Source organism: Pseudophryne corroboree, chromosome 6 (assembly GCF_028390025.1).
Source record: "Pseudophryne corroboree isolate aPseCor3 chromosome 6, aPseCor3.hap2, whole genome shotgun sequence".
NCBI lineage: Eukaryota > Metazoa > Chordata > Amphibia > Anura > Myobatrachidae > Pseudophryne > Pseudophryne corroboree.
Genome location: NC_086449.1, coordinates 7,769,066 through 7,790,690, shown reverse-complemented (window position 1 = coordinate 7,790,690; position 21,625 = coordinate 7,769,066). Strand labels below are relative to the sequence as shown.

Here is a 21,625-nt window from a genome sequence, read left to right as displayed (position 1 = left end):
CCATGTCAACAGATTTTTCAGGCGGCTTTGCAGCTGCTTTCACCCAGGACATATATCAAACCCTCAGGGGTGAGTCTCAGTAACTTCACACTGGGCTGTATCTGCATAAACCACCGTTTTCTGCAGGCCTCACAAAGCTGCTGCTTTCACTTATGCGCAGAACGGCCTGCTCGCATTCTCCACCAAGTTGTAACACTGTAGGGGTGCAAGGCGCCTTTTCCTGGGGAATATGGCCGCACGCAGCAGCTGAGGAACAACACAAGTCCAGTTTCTGGTACAACTGACCCCGGCCAGTTTTATTGAAACAGAAAATAAAACAAACCCCAAAATAAAAATACCTTGCCTGTCCGGCACTAACTAAACATAAGATGTTCCTAACTGTCACTAAACAAAACACAGAGTTCTTCAGTACATACTGTATAGCTTACTTGCATCAGAAAGCGTGTCTCTCACACACAGATCCTGCAGCCTTCCCAGGCAGTCTGCCCATACTAATCAGGTTAGAAGCACTATATCACTCTTACACAGCTGAAACCCTGATTAGCCCTCTGTGAGGCCAAAGACCCGAACTGGGCCCAATGTCTAGAACTCGCCTTATCTCTCTCTCAGAGCCTTTACCCAGCTTTTACAGCAAACTGAAAAGGTTCAGACAAAACAAAAAGCATTTTTCCTAGAAGTTAACATTTTCTAAAACATGTAAGACAAGAACCTGGGACAAATATACCTGCCCTCAAACACTATCCCAGTGTTCTTGTCACATAGTGTATATATGTATGCACATGGATATATATGTACTATAATTACAATAAAGTAAACTTTTATTGCACTTACAAGTGCCACCAGGAAGACAGCAGGCTGCAGAGGACGCTAGACAGCCATTAATAATACTCATGCAGCTAAAAAAAATAAAAAAATTTTTTAGTGGAGGGGGGTTTCTGGGTGCTCGGAAACCCCCCCCTGGGTGCGCCACTGCTGGTCACTGCTGATCGGTCAAAACTGCAGGATCTCCGCACCCGGCAGCTGCATAGTGGAGCAACCACCCAGCAATAGTAAATGAAAGGTCTCGTAAACACTGTGAAATACACATTTTAGGTTGCGAGTGTGAGAACAGCTAGAATGCTGTGCGGCTTACCACTGGGAGATGGCAGAGGGACCACCAAGGCCAGTACTTATTACAGAACCTATATGCAGTAACAACCCTGTATATTTCATTGCAGGCATCAAAAGTCCCCCACCTTAACATACATTTGCAGCAAGCCGCCAGACATCCTGCAGACGTTATAGGACGCAGAAGATTTGGTTCTTACACAGCGCCAAGGTTTTACCATAAATAAAGATTACCGCTTCAAGTGTTTGCTCACGCCTGAATCAGTGCAATGAAACAGAAAGATTTACAAAGTCAGCAGATTTTATTTAGTTGCCGGTTTTCCTGTACGGAACCGTAGCGGAACATTATCCATCACTTCTTACAAGACACAATACAAGGAAAACACAGAATACAAAACAAAATGTTTAAAAGGCATGAAAAGAAAAGAAAAATCCTTCCCAATGTCATCTGTACATTACTGGAGACGGCCATCTCCAGACTATTTCCTCTCGTTTGACTTTGAGCGGCTGGAAAATGAAATCAAACAAATTGGGTTACACACCCGAGAGGAGCGACATACCGTAATACCTTCATTCTACTTGTTCGATGGGGGCGATTCAATTGTTTCTGTAGTCTCCTGAGGTGGCGAAAAGTCCTGGCTTTGGGCGCGCTAACCAGGACTTTAGCGGCTAAACCTGGTTTATTCGGGCACGACTAGCACAAAATTAAAAAAAATCTGAATACTGCCCCGTCTGTTTAGATGGGTATTAGGTGCAATTGGGGGTGCAAAAAGAATTGAGTTGCCCCTATGTGTATTTCAGATTAACAAAAAGCTGGTCCACCAGTTTCAATGTCTGAGGGGGGGAAGGAGAGGGGGGTGGATAAAAATCAAATACCTTCTTGATCTAGAAAATGAACGAGAAGGTTTAGGAATCCTCTCTCTGGACAGAGATCTTTCTCTCCGGCGATCTCTAGAAAGGGACCTGAAGGCGAAACAGACAGAAATGAAAGGTCACCTCTCTCCGATCTATGGGATCATAGGTGGTCATTCCGAGTTGTTCGCTCGCTAGCTGTTTTTAGCAGCCGTGCAAACGCTAGGCCGCCGCCCACTGGGAGTGTATTTTATCTTAGCAGAAGTGCGAACGAAAGGATCGCAGAGCGGCTACAAAATTATTTTGTGCAGTTTTAGAGTAGCTCCAGACCTACTCAGCGCTTGCGATCACTTCAGACTGTTCAGTTCCTGTTTTGACGTCACAAACACGCCCTGCGTTCGCCCAGCCACGCCTGCGTTTTTCCTGGCACACCTGCGTTTTTTCGAACACTCCCTGAAAACGGTCACTTGACACCCAGAAACGCCCACTTCATGTCAATCACTCTGCGGCCAGCAGTGCGACAGAAAAGCTTCGCTAGACCCTGTGTGAAACTACATCGTTCGTTGTAATAGTACGTCGCGCGTGCGCATTGCGCCGCATACGCATGCGCAGAAGTGCCTTTTTTTGCCTCATCGCTGCACAGCGAACGAATGCAGCTAGCGATCAACTCGGAATGACCCCCATAGTTGCAGTACAGAAACAAAAGCCTCTCTAGTACCCAGCACCCTGACACCAGCAGGGGGCACCTGTGAGTACACAATGTCTTGGAGGAGGACACTGGGAAACCAGAACCATTTGCAACAGGTTCCCATGCTACTTACAGAAGAAATTTGAATCCATGAGGATTTCAATAAATAACCAAATAATCACCAACATCCCATCGCCAGACTGATTAATAATAATAATTAGCCTTTATTCAACCAAATCGCCTATTTGTGAACACCTAAGTAAAACCGACAGCGGTCAGCTATATCGTACGTGCCCCATCCACAAATCAGAACAGAGTATTACCAACAAGATCTTCCTGAGAGAACGTCTCCCTGACCCAATGCTGAGACATAGGTATAACCACGGGACCTGTCCGTCCGATTACAGATAAGGATTTGAACGTATGACGTGACCAATACAGACAGCACTGCGTCACACGTAATACAAAGTGAGCCTTACCTACTACGGCTATGAGAAAAGCTCCTTCTCCTGGGGGATCTGATGCAAAAGGAAACAAAAAGGAATTTCAGCCGTGACTGCAGACCACTCAGGGGTACCCCAAATCTGCTCACTGAAGATATAAGCCATCGCTACCACCTAGCAGGATTGGGAGGAGAGACTGGAAATGGATACTGAACCTAAGAAGGAATCACACCCGCTATAGTGCTCCCTACTCAGCAGCCACCAAATGTGTGTGTGTGGGGGGGGAGGGGGGTTACCCTGAACACACAGGGCCCAGGCTCATACAAAGGAGAATTCTCTATCACCCACAGAACTGCAAGCAATGTTATTTACCTTCCAGGTTATGCACAGCCGGCCTAAGAGGAATAAATTACTTTACAGACGCTACTCACAGTCTTATTTACACCAGCAGAAAACTCTGTATATGCAGGAGGAAACTTACTAGTCGTTTGGGCTGCAACAAGCTAGAAATGGTGCGGATGGCGGACACGGTGCGGATGGCGGACGTGGTGCGGATGGCGGACGGGTGGCCAGGTAGAATTAGCTGGCAAGGTTTTGCCAGGAGTTGCGTTGAATTTGGACGGTTTGCGGAGGGGGATGTTGTGGTTTTTCCTGCTCTTTTTGCTTAGCCGTAGACTGGCGCTGCAGTTGTTGCGAATTGGCCGCCAATGTGTGGGCTCTGAAGGTGGGCTGCTGCCGCCGCCGCTGCCGAGTTTTGGTTAAGGTAGGAGAGGAGGACGGCTGAGAGGACAGCATGCTCGGGAGTCATAGGGCGGTACAACCTGATGCCTGGGTCATGTGATACCGCACCGGCCAAGCTGAGTAGGGCGCGCTGGTCACATGACGCTGGTAAGGCTAGTTGTCTAAGCCAGAGGGTGGTGAGAAGAGACATGGTGGTGACTCTGTAACGGGTTTCATGTTTATTAGATGGACCAAAGACAAACACACACACACACACACACACACACACACACACACACACACACACACACAAGAAACACAGACCAAAAATACACACAACAACAGTATAACCATCTATTAAGTAAAATGCTTGATTGGCACCATAGCGAGCAGCTATTCAGTGGAATAAAGACTAGGCACGTGACATATGTGGAATTAGAATAACAATAAGTAAGCATGGGAACCGTTCGTGGCCTGGACTAAGCTGCTCACCAATATCTGCAAATGAATAGGGTGTAAGCACGGTCATCTCCCGGCTCATACTAATCATCCAATGAGCACAGAGAGATGAAGCCATAAGAGAAGTGCGCTGCTTTTACCAATGCCCCGCTCACTGATTGGTGCCCGTCTGCTGAGAATCCAACAGTACTACCTGGCACGTCAGAACTTTAGGATTAACAGGAAGTAGAAACCCAAAATCACAAAAAAAATAAAAAACTATAAGGAAAAATGTAATGGCAAAAATAAATAAAAATGGGTAAGCACATGCATCAGTTTGCAGATAGACGTCTGCTGGTTACAGCAGCCTTTCCATGTCGGGCGGTCTGCTTAATTATTCATGACATAACGATGGTATCTCCTCTGTCAGGCTCCTGTCTCAGCGTGTGTTTAGGCCTTACGGTGATAAAATGTAAGAGACCTACCCGATGAGGTTACCTGGACGTTGGTGGGTAGCAGGAGCGGATCTAGGAACGGACAAGCAGGGCATGTGCCTGGGGCCCTGCGACCCGCGGCCGCCCACCCGCACCCTGCTGCAGCCGGCGCCATTGACAGACGCTAGAGGTCATAATTGACCTCTAGTGTCTGTGCGACGCTGCTATTGGAGAGACGTCATGACGTCTCTCCCATAGATAGGAGACGGCAGCCAGAGACGGAGCAGCAGCGGGGCTGGTAAGTATTGTTTTTTTTGTGGTTTTTTTTTTGTGTTTGTAAGGGGCGCTACTACAGGGGCACAGCTACATGGGGCATAACTGTGGCCACGCCCTATGAAGCCACGCCCCTATTTTTTTTGTGCGCACTAACTCTGTTTTGCCTGTGTGTGTGGGGGCGCCAAAGGAAACTTTCGCCCTGGGCGCCTCAAGGTCTAGAACCGGCCCTGGTAGGTAGGACCATATCTCTGGACAAGATAATGCAAAAAAAAAAACCTATTTATTGCAAAATGTGTTACAATTCTAATCAGTAATGTAATGCACCTGCACCTTTTTTCTCTGTACTATGTCTCAGAAAGGTAGCACCTCTCATTACTTGTAAGAGGGTTGCAGCCCTTGGCCCCTTCCCATGTATGGTGATAGATCACGCAAAAGGCAATGGTGATTAGGATAATGCCTGCACTACAAGTATACGTATACTCAGAGAATACATACGGGAGGAATGTCATTTTAAGCAAGGGGCACCTGAATGAAGTGATCGGATGTCCAAACACTAAACCGCAAAATCGCTGCGTCATACCTGCGCCTAGGCGGGGGACTCCTCCTACTATAATCATCCCTAGGTCGTCTGTTCCAAGATGGCGGCGGTCCGCGGTTCCTGCTGCGTTTCTCACCGCTGGATAACTCTACTCTAACACGACATCCGCACAGGGTTCTAGAGAAAATCAATACACAAAATGATTCCACAAAATAGTGAAGGCAAAGATCCAAAACGCTCTGCGACACTTTAACTGTTTGGTGCCCGGATTCCTGATCCACCACTACAACCCCCCGATGTTTCCCTGTGGAAACCCTATGTACCATTCTGAGAGAGAGGGAAGAAATTACCGGCCGTCTAATTCTCGCACAGCATCAGCGGCATCTCTGGGATCCTCAAACTCCACAAAGGCGAAGCCGGGGGGGTTCCTGGCCACCCACACGCTGCGTAAGGGTCCATAGTGGCCGAACGACCGCTCCAGTTCCGTCTTGTTGCCGTTATTACCCAAGTTGCCGACGTAGACTTTGCAGTCCAACGGGCAGGAGTCTCGATGCATGGCTAGAACGTAAAGAGGGGCATTTACAATACTGAATTCTCCCGTTCGACGGGCAGAGGAATCCGAAGCGGCGTTCCCGGTAATAAGCCAACGCTACTTTTTAAGAAATTGTCACGTGTTAATTAGCGACATACAATGATGAAACCCTCTGTACAGAACACGCGTGTGTTTATAGACGCTTTCATTTTGTAAGATGGCGGACACACGGTCACACACTGAGGTGCGTAGCGTGATCAGATGTCTGCGGTTAAGGATAGAACCCGACACAGCGAGCTGCAAGGGACAGTTACGTACCGGCTTCAAATGGGGAGCGGGGTCCGAAGCTCATCCGCGACTCCAGTCTGGAGTCCCTCTTCCCCGCCTCACTGGTGACTGGGCGCTGCTACCTCTCGCCAGCTACAAGCCACGTGCTGCACTTCTGACGGCCAGCCAATCACAGCAAAGCTGGAAAGAGACATCCATACGGTCACACTCAGCGGATATCGCGGAAGCGGGACAAGCTGAAATGTATCAACGGCCTATTGTGTGCCCCTGCAGGGGGCGTGGCCAGCACAGCAGGGGTGTGACTACTGATATGGGGGTATTGATAGCACCGCGGGAAAGCATAGCTACCCACCTACATTCACCCCCCCCCCCTCAATCTTTCTCCCCTCTGTGTTTATGTGAGGCATACACCACCTGTTTTATTGACCACTGACTATACAAACTTAAAAGAAAAACACAAACTATAAAGTGAAACAATTTTTAGAGAACCCACGCATGCACGGGGAGAATATACAAACTCCACACAGATAGGGCCATGGTGGGAATCGGACCCATGACCTCAGTGCTGTCAGGCAGTAATGCTAACCATTACACCAACCATGCTGCCTCACAGGACAAATGTTTGGTGAGGCGACATCAATGGGTTTTTTCAGAGTTATGTGGCAAAAGATACACCTGCCATTTACAATGCATCACCATTGTGCTCTGGAAAATGTGACAGTTGGTGACCTCTCTCTGTGCACCTGCCGGGTGATATGGAAACTGTGACAGTTATGTGCAGCCAGCCACTAAGCAGGGATACTACGGGGTATCTATTGCTAAGGGGGAGAAAATGGGTAAAATGTTGCTCCCAGCAAACTTTCTCTTACGTCCTAGAGGATGCTGGGGTCCACATTAGTACCATGGGGTATAGACGGGTCCACAAGGAGCCACTGGCACTTTAAGAGTTTAACAGTGTGGCTGGCTCCTCCTACCAGACTCAGTTTAGAAAATGTGCCCGGAGGAGCCGGTCACAGCTAGGGGAGCTCCATAGGAGTTCTTTAGTTTTATTATTTTAATTAGAGTTTAGGCACATGGAGGCTGCTGGCAACAGCCTCCCTGCTTCGTGGGACTGAGGGGGGGAGTAGTGTCCGCCCTGCGGGGTCTGATGGACACTGAGCTCCTGAGGGGTCTGATCGTTCTCCGCACAGGGGATCGCTCACCCCGGCAGCATGCCGCCAACCCCTTACAGAGCCAAGAAGATCGGTGGCGAATGAGTCACTGTCCCCCCTAGCAAGCGGGGAGCCGGTGTGAAGATGGCGGCAACAGGGTATTGAGCGCAGTACTAACTGCGCTCCGGGGCTCAGCGGTACATAGTGCGGCGCTGTGAGGGGTGCCCCAAGCCAGCGCCTACACCCTACACTGACCTCCAAGCCTGTCAGGGTCCCAGGATCGCTGCCAGCACTTTTCCTCGGGCCAGAATAATCTCCAGAAGAGCGGGAAGCAGTGCCATGTAAGGGGGCGGAGCTTCTCCTCAGAGCGGACCCAGCAACGTTCAGCGCCATTTTCCTGCCTGCAGAAGCGCTGTCAGTGAGAGCAGTCCCTCCAGGGCAACTCCAGCTATCTTATGTGGTACCAGGGGGTTGTAGAAGGGGGAAGGGGGGAGGCTGTATACAGAAACCTATTAAGGTGCACAGTCAGCGCTGGTTGGGGTCTCCCTATCTATTTGCGCTGTGTGTGGGTTGGCTCCAATCTCTGTGTCTCTCTTGCCATTCTTAGGGGGAAGGGGGGGGGGACTGTCCTTCCCTGTGTGTGTGGAGTGTCATTGAGCTATGTCCAGGGACTCTGTGTCATATGCTGCAGAGGATATGTCCTCTCAGGAAGATCCCATTCCATGTAATCAGGATTGCACTGTATTAGCGCAGGTCCCAGCAAGGGAGCCTGAGTGGTTAGCCTCGATTAAAACTATGATTTCTCAGATTTCTACTAGGGTTGCACAAAATGAATCTGCAACTCAGGTTTTACAGAACTCTATGGAAGTTTGGTCCGGTTCTGTTACCTCAGGACCCCCTGCTGTACGCTCCCAAAAACGTGCTCTTACACAGATTATGCAAGATGACACGGATACCGATTCTGACACGGCAGATGGTGAGGGGGGATGTGTTGCGGGGGGCGGCATCTCTTGCAAAGGGGGTGCAGTTGATGACAGAGGCCATTAGAGATGTGTTGAATATTGCTGATACCACACCTGAGCAGGTTGAGGAGGCTTACTTCACTGACAATAAGAAAGCCTCGCTAACCTTCCCTGCGTCTAAGTAATTAAATGCTATATTTGAGAAAGCATGGGAAAACCCAGAGAAAAAATTTCAGATCTCTAATAGGGTTCTGGTTGCTTTTCCCTTCCCTGAGGAGGATAGGAAAAATAAGAATTTACTTACCGATAATTCTATTTCTCATAGTCCGTAGTGGATGCTGGGGACTCCGTAAGGACCATGGGGAATAGCGGCTCCGCAGGAGACAGGGCACAAAAGTAAAAGCTTTAGGATCAGGTGGTGTGCACTGGCTCCTCCCCCTATGACCCTCCTCCAAGCCTCAGTTAGGATACTGTGCCCGGACGAGCGTACACAATAAGGAAGGATTTTGAATCCCGGGTAAGACTCATACCAGCCACACCAATCACACTGTACAACCTGTGATCTGAACCCAGTTAACAGCATGATAACAGCGGAGCCTCTGAAAAGATGGCTCACAACAATAATAACCCGTTTTAGTTAACAATAACTATGTACAAGTATTGCAGACAATCCGCACTTGGGATGGGCGCCCAGCATCCACTACGGACTACGAGAAATAGAATTATCGGTAAGTAAATTCTTATTTTCTCTGACGTCCTAAGTGGATGCTGGGGACTCCGTAAGGACCATGGGGATTATACAAAAGCTCCCAAACGGGCGGGAGAGTGCGGATGACTCTGCAGCACCGAATGAGAGAACTCCAGGTCCTCCTCAGCCAGGGTATCAAATTTGTAGAATTTTGCAAACGTGTTTGCCCCTGACCAAGTAGCAGCTCGGCAAAGTTGTAAAGCCGAGACCCCTCGGGCAGCCGCCCAAGATGAGCCCACCTTCCTTGTGGAATGGGCATTTACATATTTTGGCTGTGGCAGGCCTGCCACAGAATGTGCAAGCTGAATTGTACTACACATCCAACTAGCAATCGTCTGCTTAGAAGCAAGAGCACCCAGTTTGTTGGGTGCATACAGGATAACAGCAAGTCAGTTTTCCTGACTCCAGCCGTCCTGGAAACATATATTTTCAGGGCCCTGACAACATCTAGCAACTTGTCCTCCAAGTCCCTAGTAGCCGCAGGTACCACAATAAGCTGGTTCCGGTGAAACGCTGACACCACCTTAGGGAGAAACTGGGGACGAGTCCGCAGCTCTGCCCTGTCCGAATGGACAATCAGATATGGGCTTTTGTGAGACAAAGCCGCCAATTCTGACACTCGCCTGGCCGAGGCCAGGGCCAACAGCATGGTCACTTTCCATGTGAGATATTTCAAATCCACAGATTTGAGCGGTTTAAACCAATGTGATTTGAGGAATCCCAGAACTACGTTGAGATCCCACAGTGCCACTGGAGGCACAAAAGGGGGTTGTATATGCAGTACTCCCTTGACAAACTTCTGGACTTCAGGAACTGAAGCCAATTCTTTCTGGAAGAAAATCGACAGGGCCGAAATTTGAACCTTAATGGACCCCAATTTGAGGCCCATGGACACTCCTGTTTGCAGGAAATGCAGGAATCGACCGAGTTGAAATTCCTCCGTGGGGCCTTCCTGGCCTCTGGTGATAATGTTGTGCGGTCACCTCCTTCCTGGCTCTGACCAGGGTAGGGATGACCTCTTCCGGAATGCCTTTTTCCCTTAGGATCCGGCGTTCAACCGCCATGCCGTCAAACGCAGCCGCGGTAAGACTTGGAACAGACATGATCCTTGCTGAAGCAAGTCCCTTCTTAGTATCTCTTGAAGTTCCGGGTACCAAGTCCTTCTTGGCCAATCCGGAGCCACGAGTATAGTTCTTACTCCTCTCCGTCTTATAATTCTCAGTACCTTGGGTATGAGAGGCAGAGGAGGGAACACATACACCAACTGGTACACCCACGGTGTTACCAGAGCGTCCCTGCTATTGCCTGAGGGTCTCTTGACCTGGCGCAATACCTGTCCAGTTTTTTGTTCAGACGGGACGCCATCATGTCCACCTTTGGTCTTTCCCAACGGTTCACAATCATGTGGAAAACTTCCAGATGAAGTCCCCACTCTCCCGGGTGGAGGTCGTGCCTGCTGAGGAAGTCTGCTTCCCAGTTGTCCACTCCCGGAATGAACACCGCTGACAGTGTTATCACATGATTTTTCGCCCAGCGAAGAATCCTTGCTGCCATTGCCCTCCTGCTTCTTGTGCCGCCCTGTCTGTTTACGTGGGCGACTGCCGTGATGTTGTCCGACTGGATCAGCACCGGTTGACTTTGAAGCAGAGGTCTTCCTAGGCTCAGAGCATTGTAAATTGCCCTTAGCTCCAGTATATTTATGTGGAGAGAAGTCTCCAGACTTGACCACACTCCTTGGAAATTTCTTCCCTGTGTGACTGCTCCCCAGCCTCTCAGGCTGGCATCCGTGGTCACCAGGACCCAGTCCTGAATGCCGAATCTGCTGCCCTCTAGTAGATGAGCACTCTGCAGCCACCACAGAAGAGACACCCTTGTCCTTGGAGACAGGATTATCCGCTGATGCATCTGAAGATGCGATCCGGACCATTCGTCCAGCAGATCCCACTGAAAAATTCTTGCGTGAAATCTGCCGAATGGAATCGCTTCGTAAGAAGCCACCATTTTTCCCAGGACTCTTGTGCATTGATGCACTGACACTTGGCCTGGTTCTAGGAGGTTCCTAACTAGCTCGGATAACTCCCTGGCTTTCTCCTCCGGGAGAAACACCTTTTTCTGGACTGTGTCCAGAATCATCCCTAGGAACAGCAGACGTGTCGTCGGAATCAGCTGCGATTTTGGAATATTTAGAATCCACCCGTGCTGTCGTAGAACTACTTGAGATAGTGCTACTCCGACCTCCAACTGTTCTCTGGACCTTGCCCTTATCAGGAGATCGTCCAAGTAAGGGATAATTAAGACGCCTTTTCTTTGAAGAAGAATCATCATTTCGGCCATTACCTTGGTAAAGACCCGGGGTGCCGTGGACAATCCAAACGGCAGCGTCTGAAACTGATAGTGACAGTTCTGTACCACGAACCTGAGGTACCCTTGGTGAGAAGGGCAAATTGGGACATGGAGGTAAGCATCCTTGATGTCCAGGGACACCATATAGTCCCCTTCTTCCTGGTTCGCTATCACTGCTCCATCTTGATTTGAACCTTTGTATATAAGTGTTCAAAGATTTCAGATTTAGAATAGGTCTCACCGAGCCGTCTGGCTTCAGTACCACAAATAGTGTGGAATAATACCCCTTTCCTTGTTGTAGGAGGGGTACTTTGATTATCACCTGCTGGGAATACAGCTTGTGAATTGTTTCCAATACTGCATCCCTGTCGGAGGGAGACGTTGGTAAAGCAGACTTCAGGAACCTGCGAGGGGGAGACGTCTCGAACTTCCAATCTGTACCCCTGGGATACTACTTGTAGGATCCAGGGGTCCACTTGCGAGTGAGCCCACTGCGCGCTGAAACTCTTGAGACGACCCCCCACCGCACCTGAGTCCGCTTGTACGGCCCCAGCGTCATGCTGAGGACTTGGCAGAAGCGGTGGAGGGCTTCTGTTCCTGGGAAGGAGCTGCCTGCTGCAGTCTTCTTCCCTTTCCTCTACCCCTGGGCAGATATGACTGGCCTTTTGCCCGCTTGCCCTTATGGGGACGAAAGGACTGAGGCTGAAAAGACGGTGTCTTTTTCTGCTGAGATGTGACTTGGGGTAAAAAAGGTGGATTTTCCAGCTGTTGCCGTGGCCACCAGGTCCGATGGACCGACCCCAAATAACTCCTCCCCTTTATACGGCAATACTTCCATGTGCCGTTTGGAATCTGCATCACCTGACCACTGTCGTGTCCATAAACATCTTCTGGCAGACATGGACATCGCACTTACTCTTGATGCCAGAGTGCAAATATCCCTCTGTGCATCTCGCATATATAGAAATGCATCTTTTAAATGCTCTATAGTCAATAAAATACTGTCCCTGTCAAGGGTATCAATATTTTCAGTCAGGGAATCCGACCAAGCCACCCCAGCGCTGCACATCCAGGCTGAGGCGATCGCTGGTCGCAGTATAACACCAGTATGTGTGTATATACTTTTTAGGATATTTTCCAGCCTCCTATCAGCTGGCTCCTTGAGGGCGGCCGTATCTGGAGACGGTAACGCCACTTGTTTTGATAAGCGTGTGAGCGCCTTATCCACCCTAGGGGGTGTTTCCCAACGCGCCCTAACTTCTGGCGGGAAAGGGTATAACGCCAATAATTTTCTATCGGGGGAAACCCACGCATCATCACACACTTCATTTAATTTATCTGATTCAGGAAAAACTACAGGTAGTTTTTTCACACCCCACATAATACCCTTTTTTGTGGTACTTGTAGTATCAGAAATATGTAACACCTCCTTCATTGCCCTTAACATGTAACGTGTGGCCCTAATGGAAAATACGTTTGTTTCTTCACCGTCGACACTGGAGTCAGTGTCCGTGTCTGTGTCGACCGACTGAGGTAATGGGCGTTTTAAAGCCCCTGACGGTGTTTGAGACGCCTGGACAGGTACTAATTGGTTTGCCGGCCGTCTCATGTCGTCAACCGACCTTGCAGCGTGTTGACATTATCACGTAATTCCCTAAATAAGCCATCCATTCCGGTGTCGACTCCCTAGAGAGTGACATCACCATTACAGGCAATTGCTCCGCCTCCTCACCAACATCGTCCTCATACATGTCGACACACACGTACCGACACACAGCACACACACAGGGAATGCTCTGATAGAGGACAGGACCCCACTAGCCCTTTGGGGAGACAGAGGGAGAGTTTGCCAGCACACACCAAAACGCTATAATTATACAGGGACAACCTTATATAAGTGTTTTCCCTTATAGCATCTTAATATATTATAATATCGCCACACAAAATGCCCCCCCTCTCTGTTTTAACCCTGTTTCTGTAGTGCAGTGCAGGGGAGAGCCTGGGAGCCTTCCTAGCAGCGGAGCTGTGTAGGAAAATGGCGCTGTGTGCTGAGGAGAATAGGCCCCGCCCCCTTTTCGGCGGGCTTCTTCTCCCGTTTTTCTGACAACCTGGCAGGGGTTAAATACATCCATATAGCCCCAGAGGCTATATGTTATGTATTTTTAGCCAGCATAGGTACTTTCATTGCTGCCCAGGGCGCCCCCCCCAGCGCCCTGCACCCTCAGTGACCGTTGGTGTGAAGTGTGCTGAGAGCAATGGCGCACAGCTGCCGTGCTGTGCGCTACCTTAAGAAGACTGGGAAGTCTTCAGCCGCCGATTTCTGGACCTCTTCTCTCTTCAGCATCTGCAAGGGGGTCGGCGGCGCGGCTCCGGTGACCCATCCAGGCTGTACCTGTGATCGTCCCTCTGGAGCTAGTGTCCAGTAGCCTAAGAAGCCAATCCATCCTGCACGCAGGTGAGTTCACTTCTTCTCCCCTAAGTCCCTCGTTGCAGTGAGCCTGTTGCCAGCAGGGCTCACTGAAAATAAAAAACCTAACAAAACTTTTACTCTAAGCAGCTCTTTAGGAGAGCCACCTAGATTGCACCCTTCTCGGCCGGGCACAAAAACCTAACTGTGGCTTGGAGGAGGGTCATAGGGGGAGGAGCCAGTGCACACCACCTGATCCTAAAGCTTTTACTTTTGTGCCCTGTCTCCTGCGGAGCCGCTATTCCCCATGGTCCTTACGGAGTCCCCAGCATCCACTTAGGACGTCAGAGAAAAATGGGAAAACCCAACCATAGTGGACGCGTCTGTATCCAGAGTGGTTTTACCTGTCCCAGGATCTACCGCGTTAAATGAACCGGCTGATTGCAAAGTTGACACTACGCTCAAATCCATATACATGGCTTCAGGGGCGATACTCAGTCCTACTATTGCCTGGATTTCCAAATTTATAGTAAAGTGGTCAGGCACGTTACTTGAGGATTTGGATACAATGGATAAAACTGACGTTGAATAGTTTTTACGTAACATTCAGGATTCTGCAGGATTTATGGTGGAATCCATGAAAGACCCGGGTTCCATGGCTGCAGGGATATCTTCCATGTCTGTCTCGGCTCGTAGAGGACTCTGGCTGCGCCAGTGGGCTGCCGACGCGGAATCCAGGAGAGGTGTGGAGACCCTACCCTATAAAGGTCAGGCTCTCTTTGGGGAAGCGTTGGATGCGTGGATTTCCACGGCTACGGTGGGTAAGTCACCTTTTCTTCCCTCAACTGCACCTGCTACGAAGAAACCTTTTTCTTCAGCTGCATCACAGTCCTATCGTGTTACTAAAACAAGAAAGGCCAAGCCGTGTAACACCTTCTTTAGAGGAGGTCGGGCAAAATCCAAGAAACCTGCTGCTGCAGGTTCCCAGGAACAGAAGCCTGCTTCAGGTACGCCAAAGTCCTCAGCATGAAGGTGGACCGCGCGGCCTAGAGGTGGGGCCGGTGGGGGCGAGACTCAGGAATTTCAGTCGCGTCTGGGTGTCGTCCGGCCTGGATTCCTGGGTGCAAGATATTGTGTCCCAAGGGTACAGGTTGGAGTTTCAAGATCTCCCTCCTAACCGATTCTTCAAATCAGGCTTGCCAGCTTTGCTGGCGGACAGGGCTATCCTACAGGAAGCCATCCAGAAGTTGGTGGAGTCACAGGTCATTGCACCAGTTCCACCCCATTTGCAAAACAAAGGTTACTATTTGAACCTTTTCGTGGTTCCGAAACCGGATGGTTCGGTCAGGCCCATTCTGAACTTGAAATCGCTAAACCCCTTTCTGAGGGAGTTCAAGTTCAAAATAGAGTCTCTGAGGTCGGTGATATCAAGTCTGGAGGAGGGGGAATTCCTGGTATCCCTGGATATCAAGGATGCGTACCTCCACATTCCGATTTGGCCGCCGCTTCAAGCTTTTCTCCGATTCGCACTGTTATACTGTCACAATCAGTTTCAGGCACTGCCATTCGGCCTCTCCATAGCACCGAGGGTGTTCACCAAGGTGATGGCGGAGATGATGGTTCTCCTCCGCAGACAGGGGTTGAACATAATTCCATATATGGACGATCTGCTGATAAAGGCATCGTCCAAGGAAAAGCTATTACAGTACATTGTTCTCATGACCCATCTACTCAGGGAACACGGTTGGATCCTGAATCTTCCAAAATCACATTTGGAGCCGACCAGGAGGTTGTCCTTTCTGGGAATGATCCTCGACACGAAAGTGCAGAGAATGTTTCTTCCGGAGGAGAAAGCGTTGGTGATACAAACAAGAATAAAGAAATCTGCTCCCCCAACACAGAGGTATTGTTTCTGCAGGCAAAGGGAATAGGAAGCATATCCACAGCAACAGAAGATAATTCAGATCAAAACTAAATAAAAATAGGCAGAGAGAAGAACATAGCTAGGAACAGAAAAAGCACAAACAAAACTCTAAAAGCTATGTGTGCAAATGCTAGGAGCTTAGGAAATAAAATCCCAGAACTAACTGCAATAATGACAAGGGATGATCTAGACATTGTGGCAATTACAGAGTCATGGTACAATGAAAATCATGACTGGGACATAGCGATACCGGGATATACTTTATTTAGGAAGGACAGAATTGGAAAAATCGGAGGAGGGTGTCACGATCCGGGTATCTGGACGCCATTACTTACCCTTCAGATGCCTCCTAAGGCTGGCTCAGCGTTCCAGGACCGGATCCCGCTGTTCCTGAGTTTCCACATGCAGAATGTCAGAGTGGTGATTTCATCAGCCGCGGCCTCCGCTGTGCCCGCGTGGTTAAATGTGCGCTTGTCAGTCTGGCGTCTCCTGTCTCCTGTGGCCGGCGTCGCCATTACTGTTTCAATTCTCACATGGATTACAAACCAAACTTCCCTCCAAGTGTCTGCATGGGCGCAGCCATCTTGGATTTTGTCATCTGAGCATTTCCACCAATCTGCTGTCTGTATTGTTGATTTGCATAATTGCCTAGCCAACCCCTTCCTTGCTGCAGGTATAAGTAAGCTGTGCCTGAGCAAGGAAGGCGTCAGTGCTTTGGTTGTCTAACCTAGTTCCAGTTTGTCTCTCTCCTGTGGTTGTCTTCCAGGTTCCAGCTCCTGTCTCCAGACTTCTGCTATAGAGACCCGCACCAGCATTCCATCTGCGGTGTAGCCTGACTCTCCGATCCATTCTGGACTCACCTGTTTCCAGTTACAACAATCACCTGCTTCCAGCCCAGCTTCCAGCAGTGTACAGCTTCTCTTAAAGGGCCGGTGTCCTTTCTGCAGTTTACCACTCTCCACCGGTATTATTATTTCACCGCTCTCAAACTCCAAACTTCAATATTATTTCATCGCTCTCAAGTTCGTTTATTATTTAACTGGTTCCAGCCAGTATCCACTCCGTACCAACAACAGTCTGGTTCCAGCCAGTATCCACAGCAGCCGTTTTATCTTCAGCAGCCCAGCCTTTCCTGGAACATCAGCTGGTACGATCCTGGGTTCTCTCCATTGCTACAGTCAGGCCTGGTAAGGACTTTCCAACTAGAAGATTATAAGAACTGTCTCACACTACCAGTGCCTGTGGCCCTTGCCACCCTGTAGTACCCAGGAATTGTATTTATCCTCTGTTGACTTTTATGTTTCCTTTACTGCTGCTGTGTTACGGAATTTGTCATAATAAACATCATTGACTTTTATCCTGGTTGTCGTGGTCACGCCTTCGGGCAGTTATTCTACATGTTACTTACATGTCTAGGGGTCTGATACAACCTCCCAGGTTCCGTTACATCTCAGCCCCTACAACTGAGGCTGCCTCCTGTCAGCTCAGGCCCTCAGTTGTGACAGTAAGCACTGACCTAATGAATCCAGCCGGAGACCAGGATCAAGCGGCCAGGCCGATGCAAGAACTGGCAGCCCGACTTGAACATCAGGAGGCTGCACAGGGCCACATCATCCGCTGTCTCCAGGATCTCTCTACACGGCTGGATGGGATTCAAACGACCCTCCGTGGACCTGGCACGTCCGGTGCGTCCACTACAGTGACACCAGCTGTAACCCCACCCACCTTACCCATTTCCAGTCCACATCTTCATCTTCCAACGCCAGCAAAATTTGATGGATCTCCAAGGTTCTGCAGGGGATTTCTCAATCAATGTGAAATCCACTTTGAGCTTCTACCTGGCAATTTCTTCAGTGACCGTACCAAAATTGCCTATATCATCTCCCTTCTCAGTGGCTCAGCCCTTGACTGGGCATCACCTTTATGGGAGAAGTCTGATCCCCTGCTATCCTCCTATACTGACTTTGTAGCTACATTCAGGCGCATCTTCGACGAGCCAGGCCGGATAACATCTGCTTCATCTGAGATTCTCCGTTTACGCCAGGGAACACGTACTGTGGGACAGTATCTTATACAGTTTAAAATCCTGGCATCCGAACTGGCATGGAACGACGAGGCCCTGTATGCTGCATTCTGGCATGGCTTATCAGAACGCATCAAGGATGAGTTAGCTACCAGAGACTTGCCCTCTAAGTTGGATGAGCTAATTTCTCTTTGCACGAAGGTTGATCTACGTTTCAGAGAGAGAGCAACCGAGCGAGGAAGATCATCTACTCCTAAATCTTCTGCTCCTCCTCCTCGTCAACCATCTCCATCCAAGGATGAGTCTATGCAAATTAGTCGTTCCCGTCTATCTCCCGCTGAGCGCCGAAGACGTCTCTCTGAGTCTCTCTGTCTCTACTGTGCAGCTCCGTCGCACACTATCAATGCCTGTCCCAAACGTCCGGGAAACTCCAGATCCTAGCTCGCCAAGGAGAGGGCCGGCTAGGAGTAATGATCTCCTCTCCATCTCCTCATGACTGTAACCTCCCAGTGTCGCTCCAAATTGCTCAACGTTATAGGAACGTCATTGCCCTCCTTGATTCCGGAGCAGCTGGGAATTTCATAACCGAAGCTTATGTTAAACGGTGGTCCCTACCCACCGAGAGACTGTCCTCGTCCATCTCTTTGACTGCCGTGGATGGCAGCAAGATTTTTGACGCAGTCATTTCCTTAAGGACTCTTCCAGTTCGTCTGAGAGTGGGAGTTCTTCATTCTGAGTATATTTCTTTTTTAGTGATTCCAAGAGCCACACATCCAGTGGTTTTAGGCCTTCCATGGCTCCGTCTCCACAACCCATCAATTGACTGGACGACTACGCAAATACTGGCATGGGGTCCCTCCTGTGCTGAGACTTGTTTAGCCAAAGTTCTTCCTGTTTGTTCTTCCTTCCCCAGGTCATCTGATGTTCCGCCTCCTCCATATCAAGACTTCACGGACGTGTTCAGTAAAGCCTCTGCTGATATCCTTCCTCCTCATAGAGAATGGGACTGCCCAATCGACCTCATTCCAGGGAAGGTTCCACCGCGAGGCCGAACTTATCCGTTGTCTCTGCCTGAGACACACTCCATGGAAGAGTACATCAAAGAGAACCTGGCGAAGGGTTTCATCCGACCATCTTCTTCTCCAGCCGGCGCAGGCTTCTTCTTCGTTAAGAAGAAAGACGGTGGTCTGCGTCCGTGCATCGACTACAGAGGTCTGAACGACATTACCGTCAAGAACCGATACCCTTTACCCCTGATTACCGAGCTCTTTGATAGAGTTAGTGGTGCAACTATTTTCACAAAGCTGGACTTGAGGGGTGCCTACAATCTCATCCGAATCCGTGAGGGTGACGAGTGGAAGACCGCCTTTAACACCCGTGACGGACATTATGAGTACCTCGTCATGCCCTTCGGATTGAGCAACGCTCCAGCAGTCTTCCAGCACTTCGTGAATGAGATTTTCAGGGACATCTTGTACCGCCATGTCGTGGTTTATCTAGACGACATCCTCATCTTTGCTAATAATCTCGAAGATCATCGTTTCTGGGTAAAAGAGGTTCTTTCCCGTCTCCGTGTCAATCACCTCTATTGTAAATTGGAGAAGTGTGTGTTTGAAGTTAAAACCATTCCGTTTCTAGGTTACATTGTGTCCGGTTCCGGACTAGAGATGGATCCTGAGAAACTCCAAGCAATCCAGAATTGGCCTATACCCTTAAGCCTCAAAGGGGTCCAGAGGTTCTTAGGGTTCGCCAATTATTATAGAAAATTTATACGAGACTTTTCCACCATTGTGGTGCCTATCACTGCATTAACCAAGAAAGGTGCTAATCCGTCCAAGTGGTCCGAGGAAGCTACACAGGCCTTTCACCTTCTGAAGCAACGGTTCATCTCTGCACCAGTTCTGAAACAGCCCGACACCGACTCTCCTTTTATCTTAGAGGTAGATGCCTCCTCCGTTGGAGTAGGAGCAGTGTTATCCCAGAGGGCCAAAGATGGACATCTACATCCTTGTAGTTTCTTCTCCCGGAAGTTCTCCCCAGCTGAGCGCAACTATGCCATTGGCGATCAGGAGTTGCTAGCCATCAAGCTCGCTCTGGAGGAGTGGAGATACCTGTTGGAGGGAGCTTCCCACTCAATCACCATACTTACCGACCACAAAAATCTTTTATATCTCAAAGGCGCACAATGTCTGAATCCTCGTCAGGCCAGATGGGCACTTTTCTTCTCTAGGTTTGACTTTAAACTCCAGTTCTGTCCGGGTTCTCAGAATCGTAAGGCCGATGCCCTTTCCCGCTCATGGGAGCAAGAAAATGAGTCCGAGTCTGCAGACAAGCATCCTATTATTAATCCGTTGGCATTCTCCACGGTAGGGATGGACTCTACGCCTCCACCAGGGAAAAGTTTTGTTAAGCCAGTTCTAAGGAAGAAGCTCATGCATTGGGCCCATGCTTCCCGTTTTGCTGGACATACAGGCATTCAGAAAACCCTTGAATTTATTTCTAGGTCCTATTGGTGGCCAACTCTGAAGAAGGACGTTATGGAATTTATTGTCTCCTGCCCAAAGTGTGCCCAACACAAAGTCTCCCGCCAGTCGCCTGCGGGGCAACTGGTTCCATTATCTGTTCCCCGTCGACCTTGGACCCATTTGTCGATGGACTTTGTTTCCGATCTACCTATCTGCAACAAGTTTAATACCATCTGGGTGGTAGTTGACCAGTTCACCAAGATGGCACATTTCATCCCTCTCACCGGTCTTCCGTCAGCTTCCAAGTTGGCTCAAGTGTTTATACAAGAGATCTTCCGACTTCACGGTCTTCCTGAAGAGATCATCTCGGATCGTGGAGTACAATTTGTAGCCAAATTTTGGCGAAGTTTGTGTCAAGCCCTCCAAGTCAAGTTAAAGTTTTCCACGGCTTACCATCCTCAGACCAATGGTCAAACCGAGAGGGTGAATCAGGACTTGGAGGCCTTCCTCCGTATATATGTGTCTTCCTCTCAAGATGACTGGGTTCAACTCCTTCCTTGGGCCGAGTTCAGCCACAACAATCAATACCATTCCTCATCTTCTTCTACACCATTCTTCATTAATTATGGATTCCACCCTAAAGTCCCAGAATTCCAACCGCTTCCCGCAACTTCTGTTCCAGCAGTGGATGTCACCTTGCGTCAGTTTTCAAATAACTGGAGGAACGTCCGCGCAGCCCTGCTTAAAGCCTCATTCAGGTATAAGAAGTTTGCCGATAGGAAGCGTAGAGCGGTTCCTGCTCTCAAGGTGGGTGATCGTGTGTGGCTGTCCACGAAGAATTTGAGGTTGAGAGTTCCCAGCATGAAATTTGCACCTCGCTACATCGGACCCTTCAAGATTGAACAAGTCATCAATCCTGTTGCCTACAGGTTACAGTTACCATCCTTCTTGAAAATACCCAGGACATTTCATGTTTCTTTGTTGAAACCGCTGATCCTGAATCGGTTTCATTCCGCACTTCCTCCAGCTCCCAAAGTTCAGACTCAACGGGGAGTCGAGTACGAGGTGGCCAAGATTTTGGACTCACGTTTCCGTTACGGTCAGTTACAATACCTCATTGACTGGAAGGGCTATGGTCCTGAAGAACGCTCTTGGACCAATGCCTCAGACGTCCATGCTCCTGCCTTGGTCCGAAATTTCCACGCAAAGTTTCCTTTAAAGCCTAAGAAGTGTCCTGGGGCCACTCCTAAAGGGGGGGGTGCTGTCACGATCCGGGTATCTGGACG

The 21,625-nt window shown here is 49.4% G+C and overlaps 1 protein-coding gene across 4 annotated transcripts in view; it reads right to left on the bottom strand.

Moving 5' to 3' along the window:
- Positions 1-1,406: 1,406 nt before the first annotated feature.
- LOC134934751 (serine/arginine-rich splicing factor 3-like) overlaps positions 1,407-21,625 on the bottom strand; it is a 56,783-nt gene continuing 36,564 nt past the window's right edge. Inside the window, exons 1-6 of one of the 4 annotated variants that reach the window (XM_063930115.1) lie at positions 6,915-7,318; positions 6,347-6,496; positions 5,847-6,054; positions 5,539-5,673; positions 1,984-2,070; positions 1,407-1,614 (exon numbers count right to left, since the gene is read on the bottom strand). In XM_063930115.1, the coding sequence (XP_063786185.1) occupies positions 1,587-1,614; positions 1,984-2,070; positions 5,539-5,673; positions 5,847-6,054; positions 6,347-6,380 (492 nt within the window). In that variant the 5' untranslated portion in view covers positions 6,381-6,496; positions 6,915-7,318 and the 3' untranslated portion in view covers positions 1,407-1,586. Of the gene's footprint in view, positions 1,615-1,982; positions 2,071-3,571; positions 4,032-5,538; positions 5,674-5,846; positions 6,055-6,346; positions 6,497-6,914; positions 7,319-21,625 lie in introns of those variants that run through there. The other 3 variants (XR_010179792.1, XM_063930116.1, XR_010179793.1) reach the window with 3 other exon arrangements.